Here is an 18,118-nt window from a genome sequence, read left to right on the forward strand (position 1 = left end):
TTACCTTCTATCACTATAAACTTTCTTTTTCTATTCCATTCAATATTTGTTTTTTTTTCACTTAATAGTTTAAACGTCTGACAGTGTGCAGTGTGCTTTGCTGTTTTTCACAAAAGAAATGGCTGAACTTAAGTGATTAATAAATTCCAGTGTCTTCTTTGAGAAGGGCTCTATTGGGATTAAAGATTTTACAAATGTAATTATTATTTGTAGGTAATTGCACTATCAGTTTCTATGAGAACTTGAAATGGGAGATGTTCTCCTTGACTTCCTAACCTGACAAGAGTGTACAGGTCAGTGAAGGCACTTTGGCTATAGCATCCAAATCTTAAGATATGCTGCTTGGGCATCAGATCCATTCCATCCCAAATCTGTGGAAGGGAAAGGGCATCTTTCTGGGTACAGTATCTAGTGATTTACATAGATGTGTTATATGGATCTTGCTCAGGAATAGTTCTGTGAGGTCCTCTTGACAGCACAATTATAGATGTTATCAGGAGGCAAGGATTTAAGCAGTACAACCAAGAAGTCTCTATCTAGGTAATCTCTAGTGGATCACTTCAGATCCATTGATAGGAGGTGGGCGAGAGAGATGCTTTACACAATAGGCTCAAACTCACCTTGTGGTCCACTGTAACCCTAGGTCCTTCTGTGCAGTACTGCAGCCTAGCTAGTCATTTGGGATAAAGAAACAAGGGAAATTGTAAGTCATAGTTTTGCAGAGAAGGGTACTATTTGCAAAATGATTTCCTTTAAGAGTTTCAGGTTTACATTTAAACCATCAAATTTAATGTTTTTCCTCCCTAACTGATGCTAGATTATTTGAAAGGGGGGATGCGAGTGGTTCTGTATCTTACAGTTAAACTACATTATGCAAGTTGAAGAAGTTGATAACACTCATAACCCATTATGTACTCCTACTATTTGGATACAGATGAAATTATTTAATTACTTGAAGTCATTCAGCTCATTATGAAAATATTTGATCGTGCTACCAAAATGAAGACAATGGTAAAAGCTTCAGGAGGTTTTGGAAGTATCAAAGTTCTTCAAGATTAGAAGTCTAACAAGTTACTTGTTAAATAACTCACAAAGCACTTGATCGTTGCAGGAGATCAAATGAAGTTCATTAGAGAGCAGCATGAACACACTAGTAGGGGTGCTGCAAACGGTGAACACTTAGCAAGGAAATGAAATCTACCTTACTGCAAAGAAACTTTTCCCAGATTGGGTATCAGAAAAAAGCTCTTCATTGTTAGAACTTGATTGTTGACAATCCTGTGATTCAGTGATCTCTGCCACAGCTCACTGATGGAACTTGAGGTCACTTAAGAGTTCAAGCCACAGATCCATCTGCAGAAGTTTCTGGTCTTTCTGCAGGGGAGACCGGGCTATAGGCTGGGTTTTCCCTTTTTTCTTCCTTCACCGTCTCCTCTCTAATTCAAGGGCAAGACAGTTTAACTTGAAGTGGGGCAGCTGGTTGGTTGAAATTGCAGCGCCATTGGAGTCAGTTAGCAGCCAGCTCCTCCCAGCTCTTGACACCAGTGTCTGTTTTCCTGAGGTACGCCTTCAATGTATCCAGTTAGAACTTTTAGAATGAGTAGTGCTAGACCAATGAGGCAGTGGCGTAGACTACCACCTAGGTAAGTTGTAGACTCTCCATCATCGGAGGTGTCCAAGTAGAGATTGGATAAGCATTGGTCAGGGATGATCTAGGAGTAGCCATGCCTGTGCTCTACTCTATATTGCCCATGCTTTTGGGCTTTGCTGGTTGCTGCATGGGGCTGGGAAGGGGTTTCCCTTCCCCTTCTCCCCCCTTGCTACACTTTTTAAAATTTCCTTCTTCAGCAACATTGGGTGTTGGTTGAAGCCAATGCTGGGGATTTTGACTGGGGCACGCCAATGCTTTGACTAGAACAGAGGTTCCTGCTTAGAAGGTCTTGCCCCTCTACTCAGGGTTAGATAGATTGTCATATTTGGGGTCAAAAGAAGTTTTACCCCATGGTCAGATAGGTATGGACTGTGGGAGTTTTGCCTGCCTCTTTAGCAGGGAGCATGGCCCTCTTCCTCGGATTTCTTAACTGTATTTTAAAAACCCTTTCAGCAGCAGGACACAGACACTGTTGTACCCCCTGCTTTATCCTGTGGCATGTTAGGATGCTACTCCTTATGGTAGGATCCCACACCTAATGGTAGCATAGGTAGGGTTGACTGTATAGTTTTAGTAATAGATTAGACAAGGATTTGTATGGGCTATTTCGGATGGTCCAGCTTTAGATAGAGAATTGGACTAGACTTCCAGAGATCCCTTCCAGCCCTACTATTCTATGATTTGCATTTGCAACAGATACAGGTAAGAGTCTGTACATAGCACAGTTACTGTAAAGTAGCTAACACCCTGTAAAGCTGCATCCTAGCATACCTCGAGGGAATTGTTTTTGAGGTTCTGGCAGCCTTGCAGATATCTGAGAGCATTGTACCTGATTTCCATCACAAGGCACAGAGCATGGTGGAAAACGTACTTCATAGGAGGCTTTCAGAGAATCTCAGATTGGTCCTTAGGGCCTTCCTTTTCCCACTTTAACATTCAGCTCTTCAGGCACAACTGAGATTCTCTTTTTTTAAATAATCACAGTAATTGGGAATTTCAGGGAGGTCTTTGGTGTGTTCGTATTCACTGGATGGCAGTTTACATACCTGTGTCATCTCTCTACCATGGCTACCTGTAATACACATGCAGGCACAGAGGTCTGGCCCATGTGCCTATGATCTCACTGTTTTTTTGGGGGTAGAATATCTGATAGCTCCACCACACTGGTGCTAACCAAATAGTAGTGATTTAATTCTCTTTTGTGCACCATATGTAATAATTTTGTACAAACCGGTTATAAAAATCATTTTTATTTTTTTTCTGTTTTAGTTTATGCCTACGATGCATAGGTCAGAAGCCTTGCTTCATTAAGATGCTGGTCTGTGTCATTACCATGTCCTCTTTACTTATTAAGGAAGCCAAAAATTACCATAAAGTTGTTCAAAATGTAATCACGAGATGTTGAATTTTTTTTTTATTCATGGGAAAAACATTTTCCTCTTCTTTTAATATTAAAAAAATGGTTAAACAAGATTTGATCAAACTTCCAACAAAAAGTCACCTCCAGGCAGAAACCAAGCATATTAAACTGAATAGGGGAGGAATGCTTCAGAAAGTGAGTTTTGCACATAAGAAGACAGTTCAAAAGATGCATGTCAAATGATAATGCTTTTGCAGCCTTAACAATTGAGTTTGCTGCTCCTTCATAAATGAAAGAGGCAGTTCAGTATGCAAGTCTGGGTGTGTTTTGTGCTTTCAACACAGTGTGCGCATCTAAACATGCACTATATTGTGGAACTGACTAATTAGCTCCACTGTAAAGTGTCCCCATCTGTACATGTGTCCCTATTAGGGCGGAGTAAATTAATTAACTCTATTCTAGGATAGTACTGTCTGGGACAAGTACTATTCTATGGTGATTTTTTTAGCACACCAAAATACACATGTAGACAGTGACCAGAGGTGGCTAGGGCATGAGGGTGCTACAGTATGGGGCTGCCTGCTAGTTGGCCCTACACTGTAGCACCCTCATGCCCCAGCCAGCCCCTCTGTAGCACGCTGAGCTGGAGTTGAGCAGCTTTGGGCTGGCGGGCTGATGCCTGGGACCTCCTGACAGCTGGGCCTGCTCCACCCTGGCACAATATGCTCAGGTCCCAGGTGCATGTGTAAATGCTATGCCGCAGAACAAACTCCAGTATGAATTGTGCTGGAGTTTATTACTACATGCTAATTGCACATGTAGATGCACCCAGTGAGCATCAAAATGAACATTGGGAGGCTTGGATTGATAGCATGGAGAAATACATGTTTATCTCTAGGATCATTTGGTTTTATAGATTCTGGAGAGGAGATGTTTTGATTAAGGTCATGCAGACTTAGGTTTGATTAGGGCTTCTGTTTAGGTCTATTTAGTTGCTACATTTTTAGCTATATCAATGATCTGAGTATACCTGACAAACTGGGGGAGAAAGGAGGAATGTTACATCAGTTCTGGTCACCTTCAACTTGTGCTGTCCTGGGGAGGCTAAAGGTTTGCTCACATATCACACAAAGTAAGTGGGGCAAAGTCAGGAAACATAGGTTGAAAAATGCACTGACCCAATGTATCATTTTGGCAGACCTTGTTAGTGTGGCTGCTCCTTCCCTGAGCATAATAAATTAAAGCTGCTTCCTGCACATAGGGGCAGTCAATGAGCCTGGCCCCAGTCAGGTGTGAATGCTTCATCTGGCGTGGCTGACCAAAGAGATACAAGAGGGAATACAGTTTACATCCTCTACCTCTGTGAGGGTGAATAAGCCCATTTTTGATTACAGACTGTATTCAAACCTTAGCAAGCATTTGCTGAATGGTTCTGAGCATTCTGGAGTGCAAATGCTGGTTACAGCAGAAGACCATAGGTTTGACAGATCAGCTGTCTGCACGAACACTGGGCCAAATGTTTTATCTTTTCTTGGGTTTTTGGTTGTAGCAGTGTTAGTCTAAGGACATAGGCAGGCCAGGTTCTTTGGGTAGACGTGATATCGTTTATTAGACCAACTGAGTAGTTGGAAAAAAGTTCCTTGCAAGCTTTCAGGTGCAATCACCCTTTTTCAGGCATAGGGAGTCTTTGTTGTTCTGTTTACCTGTAGCTTGCAGACTGGATCTGTTCAGGCAGAAACAGGTGAGCTTCATGGTTTCAGTCAAGTCTAACATTATCCAATAAGTTACGAGTGAAACAAGTGGGTTGAATGATTTGGGATCTTGCTTTTGTGATCATTTCCAGTCCAAATTATACATGATCCAGTAGCTAGAACTGTTCACTGTATTAATTCTTCAGACCAGAACTTAAAAGGCAGAACTACTCTTTTAATAAATATGATTTTAGACAACAAAGTGTGTGTGTGGGGGGGGAAGGAAGGGACACCCATGAAAATGTAGTTAAATGTAAATGTGCTAAATGGTACATGAACAAGTCAGGTTTCCGTGATTTATCAGTTTTAAATTTCAAAGACTCTGGTTAGCTTGCATTTTTAAGACTAATGAGTTTATCACAGCCAGTGGGAAAAATGGTTAGAGTATATCAGCTGTAAATTGGTACAAAGCACTAAAAGGGACATTAGCCTCTAATCAGATTCTAACAGTTCATTAAACCTGCCTTTCCTGAATCGTTCTTTGTCTCCCCCCCTTCTGCTTGAGCCTCCTGTGCAAGACAGTCTCTTGCCTTTTACATTTGGGTAAGACCTCCTCAGGGATATGAAGCAATATCAGTTCATCCTTCTTTGTCTACAGACTAAACAGCCTAAGGGATCCTTTATTATGGCATAGTCCTGATCTTGCTGTAAAACTCCACTGTGCTTCTTATAAATCACGAAAGAGAAGGGACTTACTTGTTAGTAGAATAAAAACTATCCAAGGTTTGGTATGCCAGGCTGGATGCTGTTCCTGCTCCACCCTAAACCACATCCAAACCACTGAAGTTAAGTGACGCCTTAGGACATAGGATCTATCCCTGATAAGTAAACAATTCACCACCCTTGCTGGGAAGAGGCATTTTAAGTCTGGAACAATTTCTCTGAGCTATGTTCCGACATCCAAGTATCCCCCCCAAGACTCTTAATAAATATCAAGGTATTCAAAACAGATTCCTTCTATTAAGGGTATTTAAGCTTGTAGCACTATGGGAACATACCAGACAACAGAACAGCTGAACAACTCAACTTACATTTTTAAACATTTAAAGGGAAACAGTCCGCCAAAAAATTAGATATTTTGTTTGAAATTTTATAACTTGCTGGTTTTGTTTTCCAGGCAGTATCTAAGATTAGTATAAATAAATGGAAAAAATAGACAAAACAATCTCCAGTTTTGTAACTTTGGTGTGTGTTGTGTAGTCGACTACACGTTTTTTCCTTCTCTAGATAGAACCATTTTCCCTCAAGCTGCTACATGCAGAGCAGTGGGAATCAGAAGGGAATCACTAGTCTGCCTGAAACCAGCACCTTGGTGAAATAGATTATACATTTGTTTCCATCTTTCACTGTGGGTTATTCACACAGCAATGGGGGAGAAAAACAATTTTAAACCCAGATTACTATGATTGTCAATCTCTGAAAACTGAGATTCTGGGGCATTTCTTCCAAAATTTTACCATGTAATTTAAATTTGCTGTCCTTTTCCGAAGTAGTCTTTTCCCAGAAAGACACAATACTGAAGTTTGCACCACTTTTCACACTTCTGAACTCCCAAAACTTACGTTTGTTCACCTGAGCGCCCCAAGGCATGATGAGGTTGAACAGTCATAAACTACTACAAGGCCGTTTCAGGCTGGACATAAGGAAGAATTTCTTTACTGTCCGAGCCCCCAAGGTCTGGAACAGCCTGCCATCGGAGGTGGTTCAAGCACCTACGCTGAACACCTTCAAGAGCAAATTGGACGCTTATCTTGCTGGGATCCTATGACCCCAGCTGACTTCTTGCCCTTTGGGCAGGGGGCTGGACTTGATGATCTTCCGAGGTCCCTTCCAGCCCAAATGCCTATGAAATCTATGAAATGCAGGGATGGGGAGCATGGGATGCTCTCCCACCTCTGCACGCTCTGGAGCTGCCATGCTGAGGCACCCTGCACCCTAGCTGGCCAGTTCATGGTTGGTGGGTGCAGGATGCCCCAAGACAGGGGAGCAGGCAGCCCATCTCAAGGCACACTGCCCCTCAGCCAGGTTGGGAGAGGCTGGCTAGGGTGTAGGGTGCCTCAGTGCAGGGGCTCTGTGGCACTCAGAGACAGAGGGGCAGGCAGCCCCATCTCCACATGCTGCTCCCTGGCTGGCCAGGGCATAGGGTGCTTCAGTGCAGGGGATGGTTAGTCCATACGGAGGCACCCTGTGGCCCAGCCATCTCCCCCCCCACATGCAGCAGGTGGAGCAGTGGGACAAGTGGAAGGTGTTGCATCTAGGGAGGAAGAACTACCATCATACCTACAGGCTGGGGGGTGATGTTTTCAACACTACTGAGGCAGAAAGAGATCTTGGACTCACTGTTGACTCCAGGATGAACATGAGTCACCAATGTGATGAAGCAGTTGGCAGAGCCAATTGCACCTTGTCGTGCATCCATAGCTGCTTCACAAACGGGTCCAGGGAAGTGATTCCCCCCCCCCGTGCAGTACTGATTAGATGGCAGCTGGAGTACCGTGTCCAGTTCTGGATGCTGCAGTTCAAGCGGGATGTGGACACCCTGGAGAGGGTCCAAAGAAGAGCCACTCACCTGATTAGAGGCCTGCAAGGAAGGACCTACAAGGAACGGCTAAGGGACCTTAACCTCTTCCACTTCTCCAAGAGAAGGCTGAGAGGGGACCTTGTGGCGGCCTACAAATTCATAAGGGGAGAGCAACATGAATTAGGCGACGATCTGTTCACCAGAGCACCCCCTGGACTGACAAGGAACAATGGCCATAAGCTACTAGAGAAAAGGTTTAGGCTGGACATTAGGAGAAAGTTCTTCATGGTCAGGGTTGCCAGAATTTGGAACGTGGTGCTCGCTCCATTTTTGGGGGTCTTCAAAAGGAGACTGGACAGGCACCTGGCTGGGATCACATTACCCCAGGTTTGATGACCCTTTTCTTGCCTGCCAGGGGCAGGGGGTCGGACTAGATGGCCCACTTATGTTCCTTCTGACTCTATGAATCTATGAAAAAGCCCAGGGGCGGGGATGTGCACCGGAGCACAAAGTAGCAGCACAAATTTGTGCTGTTGTCAAGGCATACCCCTGCTTGTGTGGACCCAGTCATTGAGACAGGTTTGTACACAGCTTTGCTTTGGGACTATGCTTTCAACAAGCAATGCAGCCATTATTTGTAATAACAGTTGAAATATCCTTATGGAAAGTAATAGATAATTGCAAAGTGTTCTTGCTTAAGAAAGGTGAATGCAACTTGGAGTGGGTCAGAGAAGGGTGATCAGTGGAATGGAGGGCCCATTTTACAAGAGGAGACTGAGACTAAGACTTTGGCTGATTTAGTCAAAACATGAAAGCTGAAAGGGGATGCAGTTGCTCTCTGTGAATACATCAGAAGGAGAGAAATACTATGTTGGCACAAGAACAGATGGATCTAAATGGGCCATAAATAAACTTACCCTGGAAATTAGGTGGCTTGCTACTGCTGGTAGAATGAGGTTCTAGTTCTGGTACAGCTTTCCAACAAGAGTAAAGTGCTTAAAAAGAAAAGTTTTATGATGGAGCTTGGTAAGTTTGTAAAACACATGTTCCACTGTAGCACAGAACTGGATTTGATGCAAGTGGCCCTTTCCATTTCTATATTCCCAATTTAAAATGACCTAATAGCTTTCTCCTGGTGTTTCTTGCTCACCACTCCAGTAGCAACTCCACCCTTCGTTGTTATAGGCAGCATGAAAAGCAAGACTTTGGGGAATACAGTTGCTCAAGTGTACATGAACTTCTGCAGCTTCTCTCTATGTGGAATTATTTATAAATATCCGTATACATAAACACTAACTTGACAACATGTAAGATTGAAATTTGGGTCATAGTGAATAATACAGACCCAACATGATATGGTAAAGGTATAGGTAAGGTAGGGCTTGAATTTAAAGCATAATAGCCGGTTCTGAATAACTCAGCATAGACACTCTTATTCTGCAATGAGAGTTTGGTTTACCTTAGTGGTTCTCAGCCCTTTTAGACTCGAGATTCTCTACTTCTCATCCCAACTTTGTGAACTGATCAACATCCCATTTAAAAAGAATAATTTATGTATTATAGTGCTTACTTGTTTGAAGAGGGGCAGGGAGGGAGGAGGAGCAGCCAGCAGAGAAAAGCCAGTCAGTAGAGGGAAGAGGAGTGACTGGAAGAGAAGAGCCTGTACTTATCTCCTCACTGGAGCCTGTTCCTATTTTGCTTATCTTGCCAGGCACTCTGGTTGAAAATCACTGGTTTAGCATAATCCAGGGGTACTCAAACTCTGGTCCACAGGTCACATCCAGCCCACAAGGCAATGTCATCTGGCCACTGCTCCCCTACTGCCAAATGTCCCAATGCATGAGTAGTGCAGGACCTATGTGCTAGATTGGTCGCCCAATCCCAGGGTGCAGGGCTGGACAGGGGTGGTGCTGGGCTCCAGGACCTAATCCTGGTGTGAGAGCCTGGGAGGAGAAGGTGCTGGACTTCCAGGGCCCAATCCCAAGTGCATGGGGTTGGGGAAGGACAGCACCAAGCCCCTGGGAGGGGGCAGTGCCAGTCCCAGGGCCTGATTCTGATGCGTGGGGCTTTATCTGGCCTGTGGATTGGTCCTACCCCACTCATCTGACATGCAGGGCCAAAAGCTTGGGCACCACTGGCTTAATCCAATGAACTAGGCTAAACCGGAAACACATTAGGAATAAGGATGGCCACGCATGGGGTTATTATTATGTGTGTTAGATTTCTGATTTGACCGCTGTAACTGTTGTGAATGGGTAATTGGATTATTTATATTTATTTTTGCTGCTGATTAAGTAGAATGTGGAAGGAAGGAAATTTGAAGTGAAAAAGTTTGCTTTCTGAATTCCTGAATGATCTATAGCCTGAGAAGGCTGAACAACAAAGACACACAGGCCCTCTGTCAGTATTCTCTTTTACTCTCTGTCTCAGGTGTGGCTTGTTCTATTGTGTTAACATTATAAAATAGAAATAAAATTGTTGGTTGAAATTTTAAGAAAAAGTACCTGAATATGATAGACCTGCAAATAAAACACTGCACTTTACACAGTTTGTCTTCAATTCTAAACCTGTAAATAGTAACTAGGAAGAACTATGTGTATATATGTGTGCACACATGCATATTAATACTTATTATAAAATCTGTTTCAAATAAGAAACTGTAAGTTAATAGCAGATATATCCTGATAATAACTGCTCAGCTTTTTCTTTAAGAAATGAGGGTTCAGATTTAGCGTGTTGGTAAATTGAAGTTTAGTATCCTCTCTAAATTAACTTGAAGCAAAAACTAATACACCTGCACTGCATCTGTGTTGTTATAAGTGAATTGAATCAAATGTGATTTTATCTATTCATTTTGTGTTGATCCTTGGCCTCTCACTTTTTGTTCTTAGGACATCAGCGCCTTTGAAAACAGAATGCTTATGCTTGATGGGATGCCGTCTGTCAGAGTCAAAACAGAACTGTTGGAATCTGAACAAGGGGTAAGTAGACATTTCCAGACAATTTTCTCTTCCTCTTCATTGTATTGGTAATTTTGGCTTTATTTTCTGGTGGCCAGCTTATCCAGAACATGGTGTGCCTTTTTCCTTTGTTGTCATCTTGAAGCTAGTTCTCTGGGAAACTATGAATTGCCAGTTTCTTCTTTTGGGATTGTGGAACAATCTGGTCTCTAAAGAAATTTTCTGGAAGAATATGGATCGTTACTTAGATGTAATATGCCAGAATTTTGGAGGTGATCTCAACTATCCTATGGTGAGAATATTGGATCCATTCACTTAGCCTACTCCATTCTGTATTAATTTAAAAATGAAGTATTGTTCCAGTGGGAATGTAGATAATCATTCTAGAGGACAACTTTCCTATAGTTAGTGCTGAACTCATGGAGTTCTTTGAATATCAGAAGAGACACCTTGACCTGGATTTTGATTGAGTGGGTAGTAAGTGCCAGAGTGATGCTTCTGCAACAACCAGTGTGTCTAAGTAGATGAGATGCTGAATTTTCAGGAGTTTTATGGATGTACTGCTCCATTTCTGGATATACACTGCCATAACTAAGTCATGGAGGTATAGATAAACATGGCAAAATCTGTGTTTGATGGAGATGCTGTCTGTGATGGAGCTGGTGATAGAACGGCGTACTACTTTATAGTATAGTTTTAATATGTGGACATCCAATTCCACTGAGACCAACAGGATACAAATGTTTCAGCTCAACGTCATGTTTTGAAGTTAACTTCCCTCGGTAAGTGGAGGACATTAGCTAGATGTAGCTAGCATTATAACTTATATAGTTGTTCTTCCAGTGGCTTTACTTAAATTTTAATAATATTGGGGAGAGTGAATTGAGCTTTTGGGGGAAGTCTGATTTGAAAATTGGGAAGTTGGAGAACAATGGTTCCATTTTTTTTCTAAGAGGAAAACTGTTTAAAGGAAATCACATTCACCCCTGGAGGTGGTACAAGAGTACCCTTAGTGGAGATAGGTGGATACATCAGTGTAACAGTATAAAAGGTAAGAGGGTAAGAAAAACAGCACTATTTTATAAACCATAGTGGCAAAAAGACAGACCCATAAGTGGTAATTTTTACTATCTTCTGGATGTTTGCCAAAATGCTCACAAAATGCTCAACATTTTCTTAATACTACTCGGAAAGCAAGCATATAGTAGCATGTGTTTTAATAGGGGAGAGCAAATACCTGTGATGTGTACCACGTACATTTTTAATAAAAAAACATTTCCAACTTTTACTGAAATGTGACTGGGAGACCTATTCGTGGTCTTTGAAGCTGGAAGGAAATGAACAATTTATTTAATTTTCTAATTTCCTTACTTCTTTTTAATAATATTTTATGGATTTCTGTATAACCAGAAATGATGTCATCTCTCTCATTCCAGTGATTTGAGGCTTTGGACAAAGAACTCAGTTTAGTTTGGACATTTGTGTGCTTCAGTACTAATTGGGACAAGAAAGTAGTGTCTGCTCAAATGTATGCATCTCCTTTATGACTCTTCATTAAGAGACAATCAATAAGTAGGCCATGAATTTTCCAGATCTGTAACAGCAGCGGTGGCCATTAGGATGGCAGTTTTCCAGAAAAAAGCTTAACCTGAAGAAAGATGGCTGAACAAGGGGTTTAGTAAGTCTCTTGGGACTACTTCTGGTAGGTAGACATGACATATGGACATAATAGGCTACAAATATTTGAAGGATGTGCTTGCCAAAGAGAATGTATGGAATTATTTCAGGTGCTACCTGTCATAATTAGTACCAATGGAGTAAAAATGAAAAAAAAGATGATTTAGTCCAGATAGTATGACAAATATATTGAGATGGATCTGTTACATCATGAATCATCAGTAACCCCTTCCAGCTGTATACTGGAATAACCCAGTTTAGGTCAGAGGTGGATGAGAAGATAGGCAGACAGGCGTTAGGCCGCAGCTGCCACCACTGCCACTACCGCTTTTCGCTACCATGGCATGAGGAAGCTCCTTCCACCGAAGCCCTGTATCTACAGGCTAGATCCAATGGCTCTGTGCATTGGGTTTGACCTGTGTGTCATAGGTTGCTGGCCCCTAAGTTAAATTGTGAGATACTTAGCTGTTTCTGTTGCAATAGATCCCAGAGGGCCTGATGGGATAAAGCCACCATTGTGTTAGACCTGTACAAGTATATAAGGCATGGTCTGCAGCCCAAGGAGTTCACAAACTAAGATAACATTTGGACCTTCCTAAAGAGAATGATGGAAGGTCCATCACTTAGGATTTTTAAAACCAGACCAGACACTACAAATCTGAGTATAAGAAACAATTCTTGGTTGCTGAGGAGATGAAGTAGTGCAAACAAGTGCATGGGGATACGTATCTGAAGTTAAAACTGCTGGAAAACGGAGGTGAATTTTGGTACAAATGTAAGCTATGGGTGAGTGTGGAAACTGAAGGAATTGGGGGACTTGACGGGGCAGGAAAAGAGGGTTTTAAAGGAAGTTGAAAATACAATTAGTAACATCTTCTACATTGATTTGCGTTTTTATTTTGAGCATGGGGCTTCACATCTAGCCAGGGATGTGTATTTTAGATTTTGAATGGGCCCTTAAATGAAAGAATGGTGTCTGATGATTGTCTTTCATTCTTTCTGGTCAAGATATTGCTTGCCTTAGACTCGCACAACAAAAATATGAAATGTTGTCCCTCTTGTAACTGCTGCATCAATAGTACAGATGACCAGAGTAAAATAATTGTCTCAAAATCACTTCAATATGTGACTGTAAGTATAACAAACATTATAGTGATGTAGTAATTGTTTGCTTCAGTCTAAGAGTTGGAAGAAGTATGCACACAATTCTAGTAGTCACTCGTCATAGCTGGACATAATTTCGCTGTTGGAAGTAGGTCTTTATGTTTGAGTTTGTCATGACAGCAGTTCAGATTATGTGTTCCTAAAATAACTTCTCTTAATTTAACCTTGCCTGCTCTCTTAGATTACATGCCTTTACTGCAAAATTAGCATGTACTGGTTTAACACATGTGGAAAAACCCTATTACATAACCACACTTGTGTCATCCACAATGGTGCTGCAGTAACTTGCATGCTGGTCTGAGTTTGTAGCAGTATGTCCCCTCACTCTTACTCGTTTGTTAAACTGAATGAATTTACTCACACTGTATTTTGGGAGGACTTGCTGATTTTTCCAGAGCTCCTTTGTGGAAGTGCTTAATTTACCAATTCAGAGAAATTCAGTAAAGCTAACTGCTGGAAGAATACATAGGTTGATGTATTCCACATTTAATGAAAGCAGAAAATCAAAGATGTAGAGTAAGCTACATGTTTTAGGGCATATGGGCAGTAGCTTGCCACCCTGAGGTCTTGATGAGGAGATCATGCAGGCTGTGTGCAAGCCTGGAGCACTTAGGATGATATTTCCAGGCTATAACATGATTGGAATCATGTGTGATAAAAGGATACCTCCCTGGAGGGGTGCGAGGAACACGTGCTATCCCTTAAATGCCAGGACATGCAGATCGCAGTATCATAGGAAAGCAAGGCTGGAAGGGATTCAGTGCAGTCATCTAATCCAGTCCCTTGCTCAAGGGAGGATCATCCCTGACAAAATCATCCCAGTCAAGGGTCTGTCTAACCTGCTCTTAAAAGTTTCCAGAGATGGGAAATCCACAAGCAGTAAACTGTGAAAACTCTTCCTAATGTCTAACCTAAATTTCCTCTGCTGCAGTTTGAGGACCTTGTTCCTAGTTCTCTCCCTTTATGGCCATAGAGAATGGTCTATCTCTATCCTCTTTAAAATTCCCCTTCTGGTATTTGGATACTTTTATCAAATCTCCTCCCCTAAATTTCTTCTCCAAATTTAATAATCCAATTCCAGAGGTGGCCCACCTGCAGCATGTGTGCCACAAGTGGCATGGACAACCTGTGTGTGTGGCATGTGGCATATTGGGAAGGGGACAGGTAGGGGCAGAAAACAGAGCAGCAGACGTGGCACTCGGGGAGGGTGTGAGGCTGATTTCTGGTATGCCTGCCAAAAAGGTTGATTTCCATTGTCCGTGTATTTTCAGCCTTTCCTCATAAGTCAGTTTTTTCAGGTCTGTAATAATTTTTGTTGCCCTCTGTGAATGAGCCTATCGCTCGTCTTGCTGTTCTGTCCAAGTGTCCATTCTTTTTATAACCAGTCCCTTCTCTCTCTCAATCTGCGCGCGCCGAGGAGACTGGTGGTCCGTGAGCTAATTGAGGGCTCCTCCACCCCTACACCCTCGCCCGTGCCTCCGGGTGAACGTCCTTGTTGCTCTTTCAGTCAATATCAATCCCACGTCACCAGAAGTGTTGAGGAATGGTGTCCCTGACACTTTTGGCCTCTGTATATGAAGTTCTGCCCGTCTCCTCCACCTGGTCTGCTCCTATTCCTGGAGCCTCTCCAAGGGAAGGGTCCCGCGCCCCTCCTCTGCTTTCATATAGCGGGGCCGCCGCCTGGAGTCCATACGCCTCGGCAGGCACTAGGGTTCTGCTCTGCCTTCACCTGCCGGATCCTGTGGCTCCTGCATGCCTCAGTCACCCGACTCACCGCCAGATCCCAGCCTCCTCGCCGTGCGTCCCCGCGTCGCCTTACTGCTGCTCCAGAATGTCCTGGCTCCACGCTGGGTGGTGTGCATCCACCCCTCCACTCCTTTGCCGGCAGCTGGCGTCTGCCCCAGCACTTCCAGTCCCCCAGCTCCCTGTGCCGGGTCGGATCCCGGTCTGTCTTTTAAGCGTGCCGCATCGTCCGGGTACCTGTATCGGTTAAGCGTTCGCTCCACCCCCTGCACCTGGGGCAAAGAGGCTTCCCAGAGCCTCCTAGTCTGGGCAACTCCCGGACACCCTCCTCTGGATCCCTTGACTGGTTCAGGTGAGTGGCTAATAAGCAGGGATTCTGGTTTTCTCTGATTAAAAATCCGCAATTTTCAGATTAAAAAAGGTAACCCCAAATCCATATTTTTCCACGATTAAAATGAAATACTACTAGATATATATCTACATATTAGTGGTGTTTCATTTAAATCATGGAAAAAATGTGCGTTTGGGGTTACTTTTTTAAATCCAAAAATTAGGGATTTTTTTTAATCAGAGAAAACCAGGAACCCTGGTAATCAGTTTGGCACTGGCAATTCAACTATCAACGCTGTGGAGGTTCACAAGGCAGTTATCCCAGAGATATACTGAGGTAAATGAAGATTAGTAACTACCCAGGTAGTGACGATTGGCAACATCATGACATAAATAGGGGCTTCAACAAATAGGTTCGCGTTAGGGCTAACGCTGCTGATGGCACATATTTACCCATAATCTGTTTCCTTGGGTAGAGCACATGACTACATCAACCGGAAAGGATACTGCTTGCTCATTATGTAAACCTTGGTCAGCCATAGAGGGAGATTCATGAATACCAATATGGGCCTCTCTGGCAGGAGACAAGATGCCAAGGCATTCCAGAGATCCAGCATTTTTTTAATTCTGGTATTTGTAATTCCTTTTCAATACTGTAGTTATCACCAAGGAGCCTGCCTGCTATTATCTGGGCTGATCCAAGCTAGTTTATATACCCTTCCTTCACAGAGCTGTTTACTGACATGAGAGTACCTGGCAAAAGGATTAGTTATATGCTGAGGAATTGAACTATGGTAGTACAAAGTGCATTTGGTTTACTGATGGCAAGATAGACCTGCCTGAAATCTACTATGTATACCAATGGTTCCAGTGTCATTCATATTCTTGCCACATGTTTAACATTTCCAAGAAAAGGTAGAGAATTTTTTCCCAGGAATGAGTGCTTGGGTGCTGGCTTAGGTGTAAGGAACAGGCCACCAGGAAGATGACTTCTGATAATTTGATCTGACTCCAAAACCACAAGCAAAATAAATTATGTGACCACAGCCTTGATTCTTTTGGGGGTATTTATCATAATGAAGTTAACTGTAAAATGTTGGTAGGGGGAATTTAGCATGCTGGATAATTTGGTTACCTTATTAGAATACTGTATATAGATCATCTGAAATACTGGATAATTGTTTTCTGTTTAGTGGTCAGGCAGACATATTTAATCTGGCATTTTCTGAAAAAATCTTTTTCATATGTCCCTGTAGTTTACAAATCAGTAACACTGAGGCATTGACTGGGCAGCAGAAAATATCACAGTTAGCAGTGCAACCACAATGTAAATAATATTGCAAGAATTTAAATAATAATTGGGAAATAACAAGTCAGACACAACAAAGATCCCTCTCAGTACCACAAGATCAACAAGAGCAACAACACTTGCTCTATAATTTGATGAACTGGGCCTCAAAATTAAACTTGTTCTTCTTCTACCTATGCTATACACGACTGAAGTAAAATGAGGTACATTTGACTGTACACATTCTATGCAATGTATATGCCTTCTTCCATGTACTTGAGAGGTGTAATCCCCATCTAGATCTGTACGTTATTTCAGGCTGTGGTATTCTGGTGGAGAAAATGAGAAAGCCACCACAGCTGGCATTTTTTGCTCTTTGTTGGCCACTGTGCTAATCTGCCACCCCGTCCTTTGTAAGCTACTGTTGCTGTTTGCACTGGAACTCTCTTTCTTGCTTTGTAATAGTGGAGTCATAGGTGATGTCTGCAAACAGTTTCTTGTTTCCATCATTTGCTTGGCAGACTACAGGAGTCTGTCCACCTGTAGAAAAATCTCTGTGCATCTTTTGCAGCCAAGCATCTCAGGGCTTTTTTGTGCTCTCTGGTTCTTGCACCTCTGGCATAGCATTGTGGTGCCATGGCAATTCACATCTGGAGTAGGTATCTCTGAAAAATGATTCTTGGACATCATATCATTTTGTATGCTGTGGGTGGTCTGCAATATAGAATAGACAGTTTGGGGATTAAAATGTGGAGCAGAAAAAGGGAGGAGTTAAACAAGAGAGTGGAATTGTGGGACAAGAATAGAACACAAATGGTACTGATTAACATGCCCTCTCACTGCAAAGTAGGCAGCTCATCAGCTCAGGCTGAAATGAACACTGAGCTCAAGGTCATACCGTAGCTCTGTGTGCTAGTTCACGTTTAAGGCAGACATGGTTCTTTGGGTAAATCCAATGTCTTGTATTAGACCAACTCAAATAGTTACCCAAAGAGCCTTGTCTGCCTATATCCTTAGACCAATGCAGTTACAACCTACACCTCTGAAACATGGAAGATATCGAATTTTGCCATTTGCAATGGAAATTACACAGCAGATCAGGTTTAAAGCTTCCTGAAGCCTGGGTTACAGTATTTTCTATGTTGCCCAGGCTTACCTTGCAATGAAGATATGTCCTGATTAGCAGGAGTTTAAGGCACCATTTACTCAAGCTAAAGGTTTCTCTGTGTGTAAGTGGGATCTGGACTAAGGACAATTCAAGTTGGGCATAAGCTAATACTTCAATAAAAATGAGTCCTATGAGATCACTAGGCAAATATGGAACAAAGAGGTAGTTGTAAGGGAAATGGATTTCTGTTTGCTTTGAAATATTATTCAGCAGTTCTGCTTTGAGCATCTCTGTTAATTTAATGTAATTTTATAATTTTTGGCATTAGCAAAATTAGATGCTTATTCATCCAGTGAACTACTTACTGTCCTTAATTTTTGACTGGGAGATTGAATTCAGAGTATTGTATGAGGTCTCCAGAAGACGCAGCACTGCTTTAATGACTTTATCACAAGTGAAGAAAAAGCCTTGCATAAAAAGCTACTTCATCGCCCTTTAGCAAAGCTTCATTATTACCTCCCCTACTGAGGAACAGGAGCTAGCATTGCTAATAAATTGATAGAAT

At 42.4% G+C, this 18,118-nt stretch overlaps 1 protein-coding gene across 9 annotated transcripts in view; it reads left to right on the forward strand.

The window, feature by feature from the left end:
* Positions 1 to 18,118, forward strand: part of KLF12 (KLF transcription factor 12) — a 373,566-nt gene that overhangs the window by 141,791 nt on the left and 213,657 nt on the right. For all 9 annotated transcript variants that reach the window (XM_090024336.1, XM_090024346.1, XM_090024327.1 and 6 more), the window contains one exon: positions 10,175 to 10,264. In XM_090024336.1, the coding sequence (XP_089880462.1) occupies positions 10,175 to 10,264 (90 nt within the window). The remainder of the gene's footprint in view (positions 1 to 10,174; positions 10,265 to 18,118) is intronic.

Source organism: Crocodylus siamensis, chromosome 1 (genome assembly GCF_052110815.1).
Source record: "Crocodylus siamensis isolate JL-2025a chromosome 1, ASM5211081v1, whole genome shotgun sequence".
Lineage (NCBI taxonomy): Eukaryota > Metazoa > Chordata > Crocodylia > Crocodylidae > Crocodylus > Crocodylus siamensis.